The following is a 17,338-nucleotide window of genomic DNA, read 5'->3' as shown; positions in this document are numbered from 1 at the left end:
ATATGTGTTTTACTTATACTGTCTCTCTGTCAGGGTGATCAAGGCCCAGTGGGACCTACAGGCCCAAGAGGAGCCCCAGGTATTGGAATAACAGGACCTAAGGTAAGACAGGACAAGTTGACATCTGATGGGTTGTTTGTCTCAGAAACAGAGAAAAAGATAATATTGAGTGACAGCTGATTTATTTTCTCTGATTCCAGTGTGAATTCCTGTGCATAGCTTATTACGGTGCATACACCTGTCAATCAAACACCTGCGAGTTTAGAGCAGACAGACTGAAAAAAAAGGCAAAAGGAATTCACATTTCAGAATTATTTAGCAGTGCATGCATGTTTTAGCATAATGGCAGACCCATGATTAATCAGTCAAAACAAAATAGCGACGTATTTGTAAGGTTTTTATGTGTCACTATTCATTTGAGTGTCCCTATGTAAAACTCTGGATATTTAAATTTATTATTAGAGTCTGAAACCTTTACTGGTTCAAATGTTTATTTACCCCTTTAAAACCCAGAACTATTTTTATCACAACTTCCAAATTATTTTTTGTTTTTCCCACGTGATTTATCGCAATTTATTATAATATTCTCTGCATTTTGTATGTTTCAGTGAGAATCATATATTTTCCTAACTTTAATTTACTGATCATGAAGATGTACATTAAAAGGTCATGGTAAATTTAAAGGTTATTAGATCAAATTAGAAAAAATAAGGAAATTCAACAAAATATATAATTAACTGAATATTAAAAACAAGTGAAGATGAAGATGATGGTGTGGACATCCAAATGGGTCATATCTGATGACCATGAGAAGCATTTACATGTATTGATAGGATTAGTGGATCAATAGGTATTAAACATTTGAGAGATGATTTTGGTTAGTGGTGGATGTTCAGGTCTTTATGGGTTAATACAATAAGTCTCTGTACTTAACAACAAAGGTCTGTGCTATATTATGTCCTACATTAAGGGTATTTGTAATTTGTAATTGTATTTATTTATTTAAAAACAAATTAAGATTGCCATTAGAGTGTAAGAAAAAATAACAATTTAGATATGAAGTTCACGATATCAACATATTCTACTCAGAGACATCTTTAGCAGTTAGCATGCTAAGCCCTGTGTAATTACACTTCTTTGTAACACTAGAGTGAGTAGTGAGCACTGTTGTCCAGAATAAAAACACAAATGAGAAGCTTCACTGCTGTTGTTATGGACTATGTTTATATTTGTGTCTTTTCTTTGGAACATGCTCCAAATGACAGACATTATCCAGATCAGCTGTATAGATGTCTAACATACTCCATTTAGAAAATGGCCTAATTCTGAATATCCAAGCTGGATATGCTGTTTACTTGACACCTCAAATTCATAGCATTATCTTAATAAATATAATAATCAAGTGTTAATGCGTATGTTAATATATTCATGTATGCACTAGAAGAAATAATATTTCTGTGCTCAGTGATAGATTGGATGAGTAATGAAATAGTAATTTTACCTCATTTCTGATTGACCACTGCCTCAATATACCTCAGTAAAACAATTTCTTAACTTGGATTTCCAAACTCCAAAGTAACACAAATGAACAGATTTACAATTCCATAAATTAAAACTAGTTTTTGTCAAGGGAGTTTTCTTTCATGGGAACTGAGTTTCAGGGCTTCAGTCCCATCAGAAAGGCCAGTAAATGAGTGAAAATATTTTAATACACCGTACTGAACCATTGTATCAATAACATGGGTTAATTTTTGGATTGTAATTCCACAAACTATACCTTTTTAAATATAATATTTGCTTAAATGCTAACTCCTCTGCTAACTATGCTATTGGGGTCCTTAGGGGAATGTAGGGCCAGCAGGTGAGCCAGGACAGCCAGGTGAGAGGGGAGTTGGTGAACCAGGACCCAAGGTACGGTCACTCCTCCCACTGAAACACTATCACACTCTTCAAATACCACATTTTTCAGTTGTTCTACACTGTGATGTAGCTTAAACAAGCTTTACTTTTCAAGTACTGATCAGTATCATCATATAACATCAATGTTATATGATGGTAGAAATGGCAAAAGTTACAAACATAATCAGTCAAATCAAGAGCAGTGATATTACATGTCAAAAATCACCTTAATAGCAACACAAAGGTGACTTTGTCCACCTATTTTATTGATTTGGTGTCACTATATTCTACTTAGGGTGAGCCTGGGTCTGAGGGGTTACCAGGAATCCCAGGTCTTCCTGGAGAGGACGGAGCTTCTGGACAAAAAGTAATGTTGCAGAATCAAATTTCTATCTTACATCTGTCTTACTGCTCTAGTTACTGAATAAATGTGTTTATATGTGATGGCAGGGTGACATTGGGTTACCGGGACCAAGGGGTCCTGACGGAGCTCCTGGAAAAGGCGTCCCAGGAGAAAAGGTACAGGACTTGTGATTTGTAGATGCAAATCCACCATGGATGGTGCTTATTCATGTGTGGAATTGTTAAAATGATGTTTACACCTGTTATCTTTACAGCAGAATTATAATCCACAAATTTGAATCTTTTTATGATGCATTTGTATCTTTATGGAGAACCAACACTTGCCATTAAACCAAATGAATGAATAAATGATGTAATAAAAAATTACTAAATTTAGAAATAAAAGGCTTCATTTTCCCTTGACTATCCTGTGGTATCCTAACACAAAACTACATTTTATGCTCATCCAGTACATCAGATGAAGATATAACGTATAATGGCAGTTTTGCTTGTCCATAGATATTAAGGTTTGGCTGTAAAGAGTTTGTCTTTTTTTGGCAGGGAGACAGAGGGGACAGGGGAACCCGAGGCCAGCCAGGTGCAGTTGGACCTGTGGGGCCGATGGGGCCCAAGGTGAGACTTCATGCTGAATTTTTAGTTGTTACTTGTCTAACAGCTATTTACTTTTGGCAGGTTATTTCCTCAACTGTTCAGTTTATAAAATGTCCTAATGGTATAAATAGCCCAGTATTCCTGGCTAACACACCCCACCCATTGATGTGGGCCACTGGAATTAATTAATCAACATGTACCACTTAACAATGTTATGGATAATTGGTCAACATACAATATATACAAATATTATAAAATAAAATCAAATTGATGACTTATTGTACAGTTTTCTTCCCCTAATTTAGAAAATTAGACAACCACAAAAACTTTACACCAATTCAAGAAGTTTTCAACTGGTAGATTTTGTCCTAAAAAGACTTTTTCTAATGATACCAAGTCATCAAGTGCTTTCTTTCTTCCCAGGGAGAACCAGGAATCATTGGACCACAAGGATCCACTGGACCACCAGGAAGAGGTTTACCAGGAGCCAAGGTAAGACTCTCAAATGCCAGCTTTAACTGTTTTACCTGTCAGTCAATACATTCTAGGTCTAATATTGTTTTTAACAGGGGGAACCTGGTCCTCGAGGCCCAGCTGGAGCCATGGGAGAACCTGGAATAGGGATAGCTGGACCCAAGGTGAGTTCAATCCATCCTCCCATGTTCACATCAGGTTTATTTTACACTGATAATCCAGTAAAAACTGACCCGGTTTTGTTTTGTTGCAGGGGGACAGAGGGGCAACAGGACTTGCTGGACCTCCTGGACTGAAAGGTGAAGGTTTCAGCGGCCCACCAGTGAGTCTCTTCGTCATAGTCATCACAGTCCAGTCCCACATAATCCAACATGCCTGGATGTATAATGTGCCACACTCTGTTTTAGGGACTTCCTGGACCTCCTGGTCTGATAGGAGAGGCTGGACCAGATGGCATCGGTTTACCGGGACCGAAGGTAAGAACTTGACACATAAAACTAGGTCAGTGGTATTAATCAAAGGACAAAAACCTATCTATGTTGCAGTCACTGCACAGTTTTCTCCAGTTCTTATTGCTTTAAGTAATTTCACCGTGTAAAGTTGTAATACAAGCTGCAGATCATCACATATAAAAACACTCAGAAAGGTGCACATTCTTGGAAATCTTCCATGTGGACATGGCAATGTAGTAATGAAAATGTCTTTTGTCCCACAAAGATAAAACATTCTAATTGGCAGTGTAAATGATTTGGACCCAGTATATTTTGATCCCAATGTGTTGGCAATATACTTGAGCTAAGACATTATATTTTTTGCATGGATGTCAAATTGTTCCTGTTTTGAATGGAAAGTTGCTCATTGGTGCCTCAGTCAAAAAGTTTCTTTGATTAATATTTATTATATACTAAATGTTGTAGAATTTGTTTTGTTCTGTTTTGTGTTCAGGGAGACAGAGGTTTGCCTGGACCTCCTGGACCTGCTGGGCCTCCAGGAATTGGATTAATTGGTCCAAAGGTAAAACAACATTTGCTATATATTTATGATAATAATATTGATGATAATATCAAGATATGTAGACTGTGTCTCTTTTTTTCAACAGGGTTCAGCTGGTCAGATGGGAGCTCCTGGTCCTCAGGGTTTACCTGGAGAGGGTATCCAAGGGCAGAAGGTAGAGTCCTGCTGTTAGATCTGCACCTCAGTCACTAGCTACAAAACATGTTACTCAGGGCATGTGTCATCATCAACTGTTTTTTGTGAATTAATAAGTAAAACTACTCAACTCTTTATGGATTGATCACCAATGATCAATGTGACACTAGATGAATAATTGAATTCAGAATAGTTAAATTTATAAAACAGTCTTTTTAATTAAATAATCTCTTTAATTGTTTATTCCTTTGAAACACTTTGTGACCTTGTTCAATGGAAATTGGTCCATCAAATAAACTCCACTTAGTTCCTTTACATATCTGAACAAAGACATAAACGGCCAGACTGACAAAGAATGAATCATGTTCACTATTAGCGTCATAACTGAGCCACTTTTGTGCTCAGAATCTGCTCTGTTTTAAGCACCTATTCTCTAAAGGCTTTGTACCAGTGACATGGTGTCAATTTGACCTCATTTTGTATCTGAGCTGTCCAAACAGCTGAGCTCTTCTTGGCTGTTTCAGTCTTTTCTCCATTTATAGATTAGTCTGCATAGAGCAAAACCCCTTAGTTTGTGTGGCTTTACTTAGCAGAAATGCACACGCATGGTGATTCACAATCACAAACCAGCTTTCATGCATTTTGCTTCTTTTAGTTCTGTAGTATTTTGTGTCTATAAAACAATCTACTGAAATGTCCATGAAAATAATCTACAGCCATTAATTTTACTTGGGTAGGTCTGAAACATGTTCCATTAATGTCTGAATCTTATTATAATGTTGTTCAGGTGTCACTGAATGATAACATTACTACTTAGCACAGGCAGCATCACACAATCACACTGCTGGAACAATAAGTGCATCTCCAAAGAGACTGTGAAGATTTACACCCAGCATAGCAACACCAATGTTCATTTAATGCCTGATTGCTCTGGATTCTATGGTCATTAATGTTGTGTGTCATGTAGTTTTCCTTGCTGTTTCTCTGTTGCTCTATATCCCTCATACAGTTTATGTAATGGCAAAATTATTTCACTTGGATAACTGTCAAAATCACATCCCTCATACAATTCCAATCTGACCCATTTGTGTAATTCCTATCTAACTGGGCTAACTTATATCACTTTTGTAATTCTTACCTAACTTCACACCTTCGGTTTTACTGTACTCACAGCCACAACATACAGAACATTCATCTAATTGCACAGCACATTCTCTGTTGTCAAGGACAGTAGCTACCATGTGTATCAGAGAACACAAAGCATCTCATGCTGAAGTACAAGAGCAGCACCAAATCACCCCATCAATGTTTTCCTCCATACGAAGGGCCTCTGAACCCATCTTGACCCCTCCCAGAGAACCCTTGATTGCCTCATGATGTTTGACCACTTGTCAGCTGACTAAGACTGTAATCTTTCTTTTTTCATTGTCCTATTTTCCTCTGTATATAAGGCTTGCTGCTCCACTCTCACGTATTCTCTCCTATGACTCAGTATTGTGCTCTCATTTGGGGGGAGTCCTTCCTGCAAGAAGCAATAAACTCATACGAAAGACTCTTGAGTTCTCAATTGACAGATTTTTCCACCACAGTTTATTAGTGAAGTGTTTGTAATAAAGCTTTTCCTTCAGAGCTGTCAGGATAGTTTTTTATATTTAAGTCTGAAATAGCTCTATAAGCCCCAAACCCACATGATCCCATTGACTTATCATTTCTCCCTTGCCATTATAAAATATTAATATAACAATACAAAAGCCTCATGAATTTGGGAAAGAGGTTTTTGGAATGAGACTTTTTTTTCTTCTTTGCTTGAAATGTCCTGTTTTTACGCTGAAAGTATGAATATGCCCTAACTACTAGTTTTACACCTGGTAGTGATGTTCAGTCCTTTTGTTGTTCAGGCCCAAAATTTTATAAGATTCATCACCTAATTGAATCTAATGCTCATATTGTCTGTGTTTGCTGAATTTAACCAGCAATCATTTTTGTGTAGATAACAAGGTTTTTAACCCATAAAGACCCTAACATCCACCACCACCCAAAAGCATCTACTAATCTAACATGTTTAATAATAATGACAATGATCCACTAATCCTATCGATACATGTAAATAATTGGTGTAAAATGCAGTTTGTCATCTTTCCATGGTCATCAGGTATGACCCATTTGGATGATCAGAGGCTCTGTAGTGAACGTGGAAACCGTCATCTTCTACAACATTGATTCACCAGTAAAACCCATGGAATTTAATAAATGACAGTAGATGGAGACACTTGGTTTATGTTCATTTAATGATAAATTTGGTTGAAAAAGTTATTTTTCCCTATTTTTTTCTGATTTTGATATAATAACCTATGAATTTACTCAGCGGTATTATGAACATCCACATGATCAATAGATTAAACATAGGAAAATACCTGATTTTCAGTGAAAAATGTAAAATGCAGAGGATAATATTTTAATAAATTGTAATAAATCCCTTTGGAAAGACAAGAAAAATCATTTGGAAGTTATGATAAAAATAGAAGTGGGTCTTTAAGGGTTAAAGCTGTAGTATCTAAACACCAAGCTATATAATATATTTTGCTGATTTGTGCACTTACATAATATCAAATGTTTTAAACAATTTGATATAAATTCTCAATGTTCACATCTGTTTTACAACATTATCAACATCTGCTTGAGTAAGATCGTGTGAAGATTTTCATTGAAAGCTATTTTGATTGATTATTGCTTTATTTAGCAGCAGAAATGACACAGTGCATGTTTAAGGTGCACATTTCACATCTCATTTAACCTGTATTGTCAGAATATAGAAAAGGGAAATATAATGACGCTCTTTAACGTGGACTATGTATAATATTTTTAGGGGGAGCCTGGATTTCAGGGGATCCCTGGTCCCAGAGGTCCTCCTGGACAAGGCCTGCAAGGAGATAAGGTACTGTTGGATTCCACAAGTGTCAGCATTTCTACTGTATACCAACTTCAACAGATATTTTATATTGACTATATTATCACTCTGCTATCGCCACTCTTTGAGTCATTTCACATGTTTTCCTCTGTCCCGCAGGGGGATCGAGGATTCAGAGGGGAAAAGGGCATCAAAGGAGAACAAGGAGAACCTGGAGAGCCAGGAGCTTTAGGACCTCTGGTATGGATTGTAATTTATCATTTACAAGCCATGCATTTTACAGGGCACATGAAGAAGCACCTTTTGATTAGTGGGTTTGTGTTTTACTCTGTTATTAAATGATGCAAGATGTTCAAATCTGATGACTTAAGATTTCCTTGTAATTCCAGGGAAGAGTTGGACAGAAAGGAGAGCCTGGACTTACTGTAAGTACATCATCCACAGAACTATGAGTGTGGCATTGTCAACCTTTTTATACAGTCCAACAGTTTTTAAAATCATTTTACAGGAAATGACAAATTCAAAACCAGCATTAAGCACTGGATAATGGGTGACACGTACAAGATGTAGCAGAAACAATGTCAACGCTGTATTAGATTTCATGTGAGCTTTAATTTAAAGCTCAATGCCAGTATTTTTACCTATTGTTTTTCCAAATCCAGAGTGGTGGAGCAGACACAAAAATAGAAAAGTTGTATATATAATTCCTCTTGCACTCTCAATCACTGATCATATAGTTCATCTAAGGCAGGGGTGCCCAACCCTGGTCCTCGAGGGCTACTATCCTGCATGTTTTAGATGTATCCCTCTTCCAACCCACCTGATTCAAATGATAGGCCTATCATCAGGTCAGGCTCTGCAGAAGCCTGATAATGACCGTCAGGTGTGCTGGGAGAGGGATACATCTAAAACATGCAGGATAGTAGCCCTCGAGGACCAGGGTTGGGCACCCCTGATCTAAGGCAATCTATGACTCTATCTCAGTCTGGCTCTAAATAATTGGTGTAAAATGCAGTTTGTCATCTTTTCATGGTCATCAGATGTAACCCATTTGGATGTTCAGAGGCTCCATAGTGAATGTGGAAACACTGTCATCTTCTACAACAATGATTCACCTGTAAAACCCATGGAGTTGGATAAATCTTTCTATTGTATGTGATGCATAATGTCTTGTGCTGTTGTACATTTGAATTTCCCCTTGGGGGATCAATAAAGTATATCTTATCTTATCTTATCTTATCTTATCTTATCTTATCTTATCTTATCTTATCTTATCTTATCTTATCTTATCTTATCTTATCTTAAATGAGAGTAAGTGGAGACATATTTTTATGTTTAGTTACTGACATATTTTACTGAAAAACTCACTTTTCAGTTTTCTCTATTTTTATATAATAACATTTGAATTTGAAAATGCAAAGGGTAATATTGTAAGAAATGGTCAAAAATCACTTGAGAAATTTTAGATTTAATAACAATGGATTAGATTTATATAGCACTTTTCTATGAATGCATACTCAAAGGGTGTGCACTGGATCCATTATTCATTCACTAACACATTCACACTCTGGTGGTGGTAAACTACATATGTAGCCACAGCTGCCCTGGGGCAAGCTGACAATTTGCACCTACAGCCCTTCTGACCACCACAAAACATTCATATGCATTCATACACCAGTGTGAGTAGCAGCACTGGAGGCAAGGAGGGTGATGTGTCTTGCCCAAGGACACAACAGCACATGAGTAGGACAGTAGTTGTAGGTCTGTAAAGGTTAAACAAGGATGCAGAAATTCAGCACTATGCACTTCATGTTTCTACTTAACTTATATGGCACATTTTTATATAAACACAGGCTTCACATAAAAAATTAAAACAAAAGATAACAGTGATTAAAATTAAATATGTTCTATAAACTGTATGGCACTTTAAGTTACTTTATCTAAGTCAGTATGTCCTCTGAAAAATAATGCTCACACCTGAAATAATTTGACAATCTTTTATCCTCTATCTTTCAGAGAGACGAAATCATTAAAGTTGTGCGATCAATATGCAGTAAGTACACAGTAGTTATTTGATCCTTTTGTTTTCTTACATACATTCATCCTCAAACTCTTTTATATAATAATAAGGTGATCTAGTGAATGCACTGTGACTCTTGTGTTTGACAGGTTGTGCGGTGACGTGCAGAGAAACCCCTCTGGAGCTTGTATTTGTGATCGACAGCTCTGAAAGTGTGGGCCCTGAAAACTTCAACGTGATCAAGGACTTTGTGAACGCGCTGATCGACCGCTCCTCAGTAAGCAGGGACATCACCCGGGTCGGCGTGGTTCTGTACAGCCACACCAACATGGTGGTGGTAAACCTCAAACAGGAAGCCACCCGTGATGAGATCAAATCTGCAGTGCGCTCCATGACCTACCTGGGCGAGGGCACATTCACAGGCAGCGCCATCCACCAGGCCAACCAGGTGTTCAAGGCAGCACGGCCAGGTGTGAGGAAGATGGCCATCATCATCACTGATGGACAGGCCGATAAGAGGGACTCTGTGAGTCTGGAGAGCGCAGTGGCAGAGGCTCAGGCCAGTAACATAGAGACATTTGTGATCGGAGTGGTGAACGAGAGCGACGCTCTGTATGAAGAGTTCAAGAAGGAGGTGAACATCATGGCCCCGGACCCTGATGGCAGCCACGTATACCTCATAGAAGACTTTAAAACACTGCCAGGTGACACTTCTACTACATACGTACATTTAAAACAATATAAAGGGCAGCCCCCCGACAGTCATAGGGCTCACTTATAGAACTCAAAAATTCAAGAATTTCATGTATCAGTCTACAAAGGGAAAATGGTTAAGTCTGGTGGAATATGGTAAAAATGTCAAGTATCACTACTTTTCTTCAAAATGAAATGTTGACATTAGAGAATGCATGGTTATACACTGTAATGGTAGTGAGATAAAAAAAAATCAGGTTTTAATGGAAATCAATGTGGCATTTTTGGCTACGAAGGTTTGACATATCCAAGACTCTAATCATCTAATCCCCCTACTTTTTTTTATATGGACAATATATATATATTTTTTTTGCAATAAATAATTCATAATTTAAAATAATTAAACTGGTATTTAATTGGTTAAAATAATGAAAATGACTGAATGTTTGGTAGTATTGAGCAGGACTGAAGTTGTTTAAGAGATTTATATATATAAACAAAAAAGTATATATATATATATATATATATATATATATATATATATATATATATATATATATATATATATACACACACACACACTTTTATATTAGTTTTTTTGTGCATGTACATTTTTGCCATGAAGGTGTCCAGGGGTGGTAATGTGAGGAGGGCACAAGGCTTAACTTGGTTTGGCCACTCGGGTATATCAACACATGACCAAGCATTAGAGTAATGATGAAGATGAGTCTCTCAATGAACTCTTTGCTCCAAATAATATGCTTCAAAACACTGGCCATAATAATGTGGTCAAAATCATGGAATCAAATGTAATTCTGTTGGAAACCCTGAATTTCCATTTCCATATAGGAAGTTAAAGCCACAGCCTGGCCAATATAAAAGTCTCAACCTGGATTTAGCTCTGCAAATAGTTCAGATCCTTCCATTTGATAATTACTGCAGTTATTAATATGACTGAGCTGCAATACATTCTTTAACTCTTTAACTGATGCTGTCAGTAGCTTATTTCTTAAGTAACCATCCGTTTGATAGAGCTTGAAGATTAGACAAGCTAGGCTTCATCTGATTCATCAGGTTTATCAAAAAGTGGTTCAGACATTATTTCCACACATTGATTGGCCATAGAGTCCAGACCTGAACCACACTGAGGATGTGTTTGCCCCCTAATTAATACAAGATCTTGGACAATGATTAATGCAAATCTGTTTGAGACCTTAATTGTGCTGTTGCATAAACATTGTGTGATATAAACAATTCCACTGTAATCAAAGTTAAAGGCGATGTAGGGAAATATTGTGCGTGACTTTTTGTGGCCATGCTGTGTGTGTACATATATGTACTGTTTTATTAATGAAACCCTTTTGGGTTTCATAAAATTGATAGAGATATCTAGCCCATACAAATATGTTTCTGTATGAGTAACATATTCCACATCCATTCAGGGAAACAATCTGAGTGGTTTATATTTCTTGAGACCGACCACAGCCTTGTATGCAGCAAATAAGCCTTTGTAAAACAACATTAGGGGAAATTTGTTTTTGAGGAAACATTTGCTTGTGAGGAAGTGAAACATGTCATTAAATGCTTAAACATCCACAAAAAAGACAACCTACTAATAACCAAGCCGGCCTCACTCATTGCATATTACGTAACTAAAACTCATTTTCAGTGTGTAGTTGCAACTTGGAGGTGATGGTTGTTATTTCATGTAGGTACCAGATAACCCATGGACAACAGGAAGGAGAATGAAGACTAAAGTAATCACCAGGTGGCATGATTATTCCAACAGACTGCAATATGCAGATACAGATATAGATGCACTTTTTTTAAATAAATAAAGGGACATTGATGATATAAATTACTAGTATCAACAGATAAAATATGTTATCAATAAATAGATAAAAAAAACTCTCTTCTGCTGACAGTTGTTGAAGATGTATTTTGTGGCTTTAAGTGAATGTTAGACTAGACATGTACAGTAAACCTACTAACTGAGTCGTCATTACTATCTTGAAGCATTAGAAAAGAAGCTGCTGAGTCAAATCTGTGAGGACACAGAGAAACGATTGTTTAGCTCCATCCCAGGCTTCAGAACGACTCCAGGAATCCCAGAAGTCTCCAGTAATGTCCAAGAACCTCCATACAGGACAGAAACAGATACTCCTCCATTCACAGGAGACTTCAGGAGAGTTCAGTTAGTGGTGAGAAGAACTTATCTATTTTTTTCTTCTCATGCAACAATAATAATCACATACATGCAGACATACCTACAAAAATAAATTTGCCTGTCAAATTGGAAATGAATTGTTCCCTCTGTTCCAGCCTGGTGTTCCAGCACCACAGCCCGACAGAGAACCCATCACTGTGCCGAGACCAAAGACAGAGGACAGAACCCCTTCAGAAACCCAGAGGTTTCCATTCTTCGACAGGGAGCCCTTCAGACCTGTTACTGACTTCCTCTCACAGTTGGATGTGAAGAATCCCTCCAGTCATAAAATTATGACTGGAGCCATCGGGCCGGCTGGTCCCACTCTGAAGAACTTGCCTGAGAATAAGACCCCCTCCCCACTGTCTCCACCCACTCCTCCACCACTGCCCTCTGACACCTATGTATCAGGTAACTAACAAGGATTCAGAATCTATTAGAGGATGCTAAAAATGTTGAATGAATCTATCAAATTTTATTTATATAGCATCACATCATAACAAAAGTTGTCTCATGACACTTTACAACTACAGTTGGTCTAAACCAGACACTTAAGCCAATTTACAGAGACCCAACAGAATCCTCCAGGAGCAAACAATGAATGAGCAAAGAAGTTTTTACCCTCGGCCCTCACCACAGGGTATTGTCATCAGTTTGTTGTCCGTTCGTCTGTCCATATGTGCAGAAACTTTAGCATGCACCAGTAGTTCTCAACCAGGTGGGGCAGCAGATAGTCAATGATAAGGAGACCCTGGCGTGAACTAAAGGCCGAGGGTTCTGAGTGCGGGCATGTTGTGTTTATTTTTATCACTGATGCCAACTTAACACTTTTGTTGTTAGATTTAGGAACTTTTCAGACTACCCTAGCAACTTTTTTTTTTTTCCCAAAAAGCACCTAGTAACTGATTTAGCTACTTTTAAAATTTGTTTGGAAACTTTTATTGACTTTTGAAATGTGACTATAAGCTAAAACATACATTTTCCTCTAAATAACACAAAATTATTTTCTCTGTCACAGTCTTAAAAACCTAGCTGTAAAAGTCAGTTTTTCCAGCTGTTGGTATATTAAATGATTTTTCATACCCCTCCAAAGACTCTTTATCCTAAAAGCAGCTAGCAACAAACCTACCAACTTTTTCTGGTGTTATTGGAGACTTTTGGAGACTCTGATGTGAAAGCACATATTGTTTCTTTGTCTAAAGCAAATCACTGAATATAAATCAGTCACACTGACAGTCTTCTCTACTGGTTCGTTTTGGTCCATTTAGATTGTTGATGTAGACTGAAAATTAAAAATGTTATGGTTTCCTGTGCTGAAATCTGTTTTGTGTTGGGAGGTGGTCATTTGTACACATTGGCTAACACCATTTGTAAGCTAACAGTGTTACTGTTGCTGCTGTAGAAAAGCAGAATAGATACACTGAAGAACTCTGTGTGTCTGTTCTAGGTAGCATAAGAATTTTGAATTGGTGTGGCTACTATAGATGTGGCCAACAGTTATGAGCTTTTAATTGGAGTGAGGTAACATCAACCAGCAAATTCTGAACACATAACCACACATAGCTATCTTAGTTAGCTCTAGCTAATTAGCATTGTTTCATATTTAGACCTACTCTGAAATTAATAATTGCAGTAAATTTATGGATATTTTCCACCTCTGACACCACCAAGCATCACTCATTGAAATTTCCCCCTGTGGGACTAATAAAGGAATATCTTATCTTATCTCATCTTATCTTATCATAGGTTGTCAAATAAGGTCAGTGTCACAGCAAGCAAAGAAAGAAATGAGATGAATTAAATTGGAGACTGTCTTTAACAGACAGAGGACCCATGATGTCACCCATTGGTTTCAGGAAACCTGTTGTGAGGCCAGTAGTTTGTGATTTGGCCATTGCCATGTTGACCTTTGAGAGCTAAAATTGTCCAGATTTGGAGAAAAATGTGAGAAGCTGTGGGACTGTGAGGGGTCAGAGCCATCTGCAAGGGGTCACGGGTACGCTAATGCTAAAACTTCAACAAACACTGTGTAACCAAGCTGTTTTATTGTGTTTGTGTAACCTCAGCTACAGTGGAGCTGTCTGTCAAGATAAAATGCGCTTTATAAAATAAACAGAAACCCACAGAAACTCCAAAAGTCCAACTTGGTGACATGTGAGTGAGCTGTCCTGTAGACCTGTCAATCAAACCCTGACATGGCAGACATCACAGCTTCTATTTACCCTGTGATCTGATTAACAGAGGAAAAAGTTAATGTTGGTCTTATGTATAAGACATGAAGATGTATGATCTCCAAAAAACAGTGAACAAAAAAACCTTGAAAAAAACAAAAAAACAAAAAACAAAAAAAAACAACAACTGTATATTACATGCTTTTATTTTGACATTTCAACTGGTTCCATAGACTGGATGCATTACAAATGAGACCAGAATGACTGCTGGAAAAAATATCAACAGTATTTTTAAGGAGATCTTCAGTACAAGTGTACTTGAGATGGGGCTTTTTGGATCTAACCCTAGTGGCCACGTGTGGTATTACAACTTTAAAATACTTGTGCATTGGCTTCATTTTGGAGCCAAAGTCCTCTCCCTTTGTAAAACAAAACTGTGCAACAAATATGCACAGCATTTCCCATTTCCCTGAACAGTAACAGAGAGCTAGCAGTTTCACAGATCTATTTTAACTGTTTCACTTCTCTGCTTTTTCCAGCTGAGCGTTGTGGTCAGATCCTGGATCCAGGTCCATGCAGGAACTACATGGTGAAATGGTACTATGATGCTACAGCTAACGCTTGTGCTCAGTTCTGGTTCGGAGGCTGTTTAGGAAACAGCAATCGGTTTGAGACTGAGAAGAGCTGCAAAGAAGCCTGTGTCAAGTCATAACATGTAGAAACAAATCTACACCTTTACTACATTTTGTACTCCACATGATTTAGCTACAGTAGGATTTACTCTAACTTTGACAAAGATGGAGAAGATTAATGAAAATATGAGGTGTCATGACTGAATCATCTGTAGAAGGGATAAAATGTTACAATAATTTTCACTGTTGATCAGAGGGATTTTTACCTATGAATTTAGCCAAAAAGCTGAAGGACTTTGAAGACAGACTTTGGCACAGAGGTGGATTTATATGTCTGTAATGTTACTTGAGCAGTTCTGTCCCAAATAACAAACTCTGTGAGCACTAACATTTCCATTCAGACACGTAACCCTTTTGAACATATGTAATGTATTTTTTTTTTACTGTATTTTTATGTTTTTAATACTGTCATCAAAGAGAAAGCCAAAGGAGAATAAAGCTGATAACTATTTAGATGCACTGCTGCATTATCTGAATGTGTAGAAAAGCTGACTTTTTTTCAACACATACAACACAACATATACAAACTGTAAGAGTAGGAGTATTCAACAAAATAAGTTTTAGAAAAAAGAAAAGTGTATTGGCGTTGTTTGAAACATAATGAGAAACTACTAATGTTATGAAAATTATATATTACAAAGTGATTAGGATGCATTTATTGTTATAGTAATTTATGTTGCTGCCAAAAGAAAATGTCTTCCACGTTAATATTTAATTTAATTTAAATGGAAGCTTTGAGAGTGGGACACATTCAAGTGCATCATTTCTTTAAAGGAGTGATATTTTGCTCTTCTTTTTTTTTTTTTTTTTAAATGGAATTATGCATTTTTTTTAAAATTCCCTGTGGTCTACATGAACTGTACATGCTATGCTTGGGTCTGAAATCTAAATTAATTAAACTCCACAGGCCCATCTTCAACCCTTTTTCTGAGCAATGACACCAGAAAGGCCATTGTGAGCACTGGCTCTTTAAATGCACATGAGCCACTTCACGCCCCACCCCCTCCAGGCTGTAGGAGGGGGTGGGCTGTTAGTCGGAAGTCTTGACCTTATTTGTGCAAACATCGTGACATAACTAGTTATAAAACGTAACAAATTAAGAAGGAATTAAAACGGTTGTAGAAATCCACTCGATTTTTGCTAAAATGAATATAAAGATAGCTTTGCAGCATCTGGAGGGTTTAAATTCAAGCCTTCTGAACTATTACAGTCCCCAAATACACAAATAAATGTACCAAAGACTAATAAAAGTGGGTTTAGCAAAATATGACCCCTTTAAGATCATATGATGTCACAACAGTTGTTTCCATCTTTGCATTAATTTTTAGCCAAGACTTTGTATTGATGATAGGACAGTCAGTTCACTGTATAGTCTTCTCCATCATATCCTAAAGCTTCTCAGTGGAGTTCAGGTCTGAACTCTGTGGCCAATGTCTCACAGTTTGACCCTGATGAGTCCTGGTATTAACATCATGGACTGTGTCATTATCTCACAAAGACCCAAACATCCACCGCTGATCAAAATATCTAATGAATCTCTAATTTTATCAGCAAGTCCCATTTATGCTCTACGTGGACAAAGTGTTCTGTCTGTCCTCTGCATTCATTACGTCTGTTTTTCTGTCCATCCTCTGGGAGCTTGCAGATGTAAACCCAAACGGAGAATACGGAGCAGTACCATCGGCATTGGTGGAGGCAGTGTTGAGATTTTAAGAGAATAATTTCCAGAACTTTTCCAAGTGTGACTGAGTTATTGAAAAACTACCGACATTTTTATGACAACTACCCTTCTCTATATCAACATTAGTAATACCCCGTCTGTCATTGCCATATTTGTTATTATTGACATTCTCCTTCTTCTCAAAAACCTTTACTCTTCTTCATGGTATTCAGCCAGTATATTAATTAGAAGCGCTGCCCTCTGGTGGATTGATTCACAAACACTTATTCCAGCCTAATGGACGCATCCAAGTATGAAGGCAGTGACGCTTGACACAATGGGCCTGTACATGTAATTAATTGGTGTCAAATACAGTTTGTCTAGTTTTAATAATCATCAGATGTGACCTATTTGGATGGTCAGAGGCTCTGTAGTGAACATGGAAACACTGTCATCTTCTGCAACATCGATTCACCAGTAAAAACCCATGGAGTTTGATAAATGATGGTTGG

The 17,338-nt window shown here is 37.3% G+C and overlaps 1 protein-coding gene across 1 annotated transcript in view; it reads left to right on the top strand.

Moving 5' to 3' along the window:
* col28a1b (collagen, type XXVIII, alpha 1b) overlaps nt 1–15,636 on the top strand; it is a 37,288-nt gene extending 21,652 nt beyond the window's left edge. Inside the window, exons 17-35 of the mRNA XM_030157287.1 lie at nt 34–102; nt 1,843–1,911; nt 2,195–2,266; nt 2,350–2,418; nt 2,803–2,874; nt 3,277–3,345; nt 3,423–3,491; nt 3,581–3,649; nt 3,735–3,803; nt 4,273–4,341; nt 4,427–4,495; nt 7,343–7,411; nt 7,544–7,624; nt 7,774–7,809; nt 9,401–9,437; nt 9,554–10,108; nt 12,114–12,298; nt 12,420–12,714; nt 15,014–15,636. Coding sequence (XP_030013147.1) covers nt 34–102; nt 1,843–1,911; nt 2,195–2,266; nt 2,350–2,418; nt 2,803–2,874; nt 3,277–3,345; nt 3,423–3,491; nt 3,581–3,649; nt 3,735–3,803; nt 4,273–4,341; nt 4,427–4,495; nt 7,343–7,411; nt 7,544–7,624; nt 7,774–7,809; nt 9,401–9,437; nt 9,554–10,108; nt 12,114–12,298; nt 12,420–12,714; nt 15,014–15,186 — 2,196 coding nt within the window. The 3' untranslated portion in view covers nt 15,187–15,636. The remainder of the gene's footprint in view (nt 1–33; nt 103–1,842; nt 1,912–2,194; nt 2,267–2,349; nt 2,419–2,802; nt 2,875–3,276; nt 3,346–3,422; nt 3,492–3,580; nt 3,650–3,734; nt 3,804–4,272; nt 4,342–4,426; nt 4,496–7,342; nt 7,412–7,543; nt 7,625–7,773; nt 7,810–9,400; nt 9,438–9,553; nt 10,109–12,113; nt 12,299–12,419; nt 12,715–15,013) is intronic.
* Nucleotides 15,637–17,338: the final 1,702 nt, after the last annotated feature.

This window comes from Sphaeramia orbicularis, chromosome 16, assembly GCF_902148855.1.
Source record: "Sphaeramia orbicularis chromosome 16, fSphaOr1.1, whole genome shotgun sequence".
In the NCBI taxonomy this organism is placed as follows: Eukaryota; Metazoa; Chordata; class Actinopteri; order Kurtiformes; family Apogonidae; genus Sphaeramia; species Sphaeramia orbicularis.
This window is presented reverse-complemented; position numbering and strand designations above follow the sequence as displayed.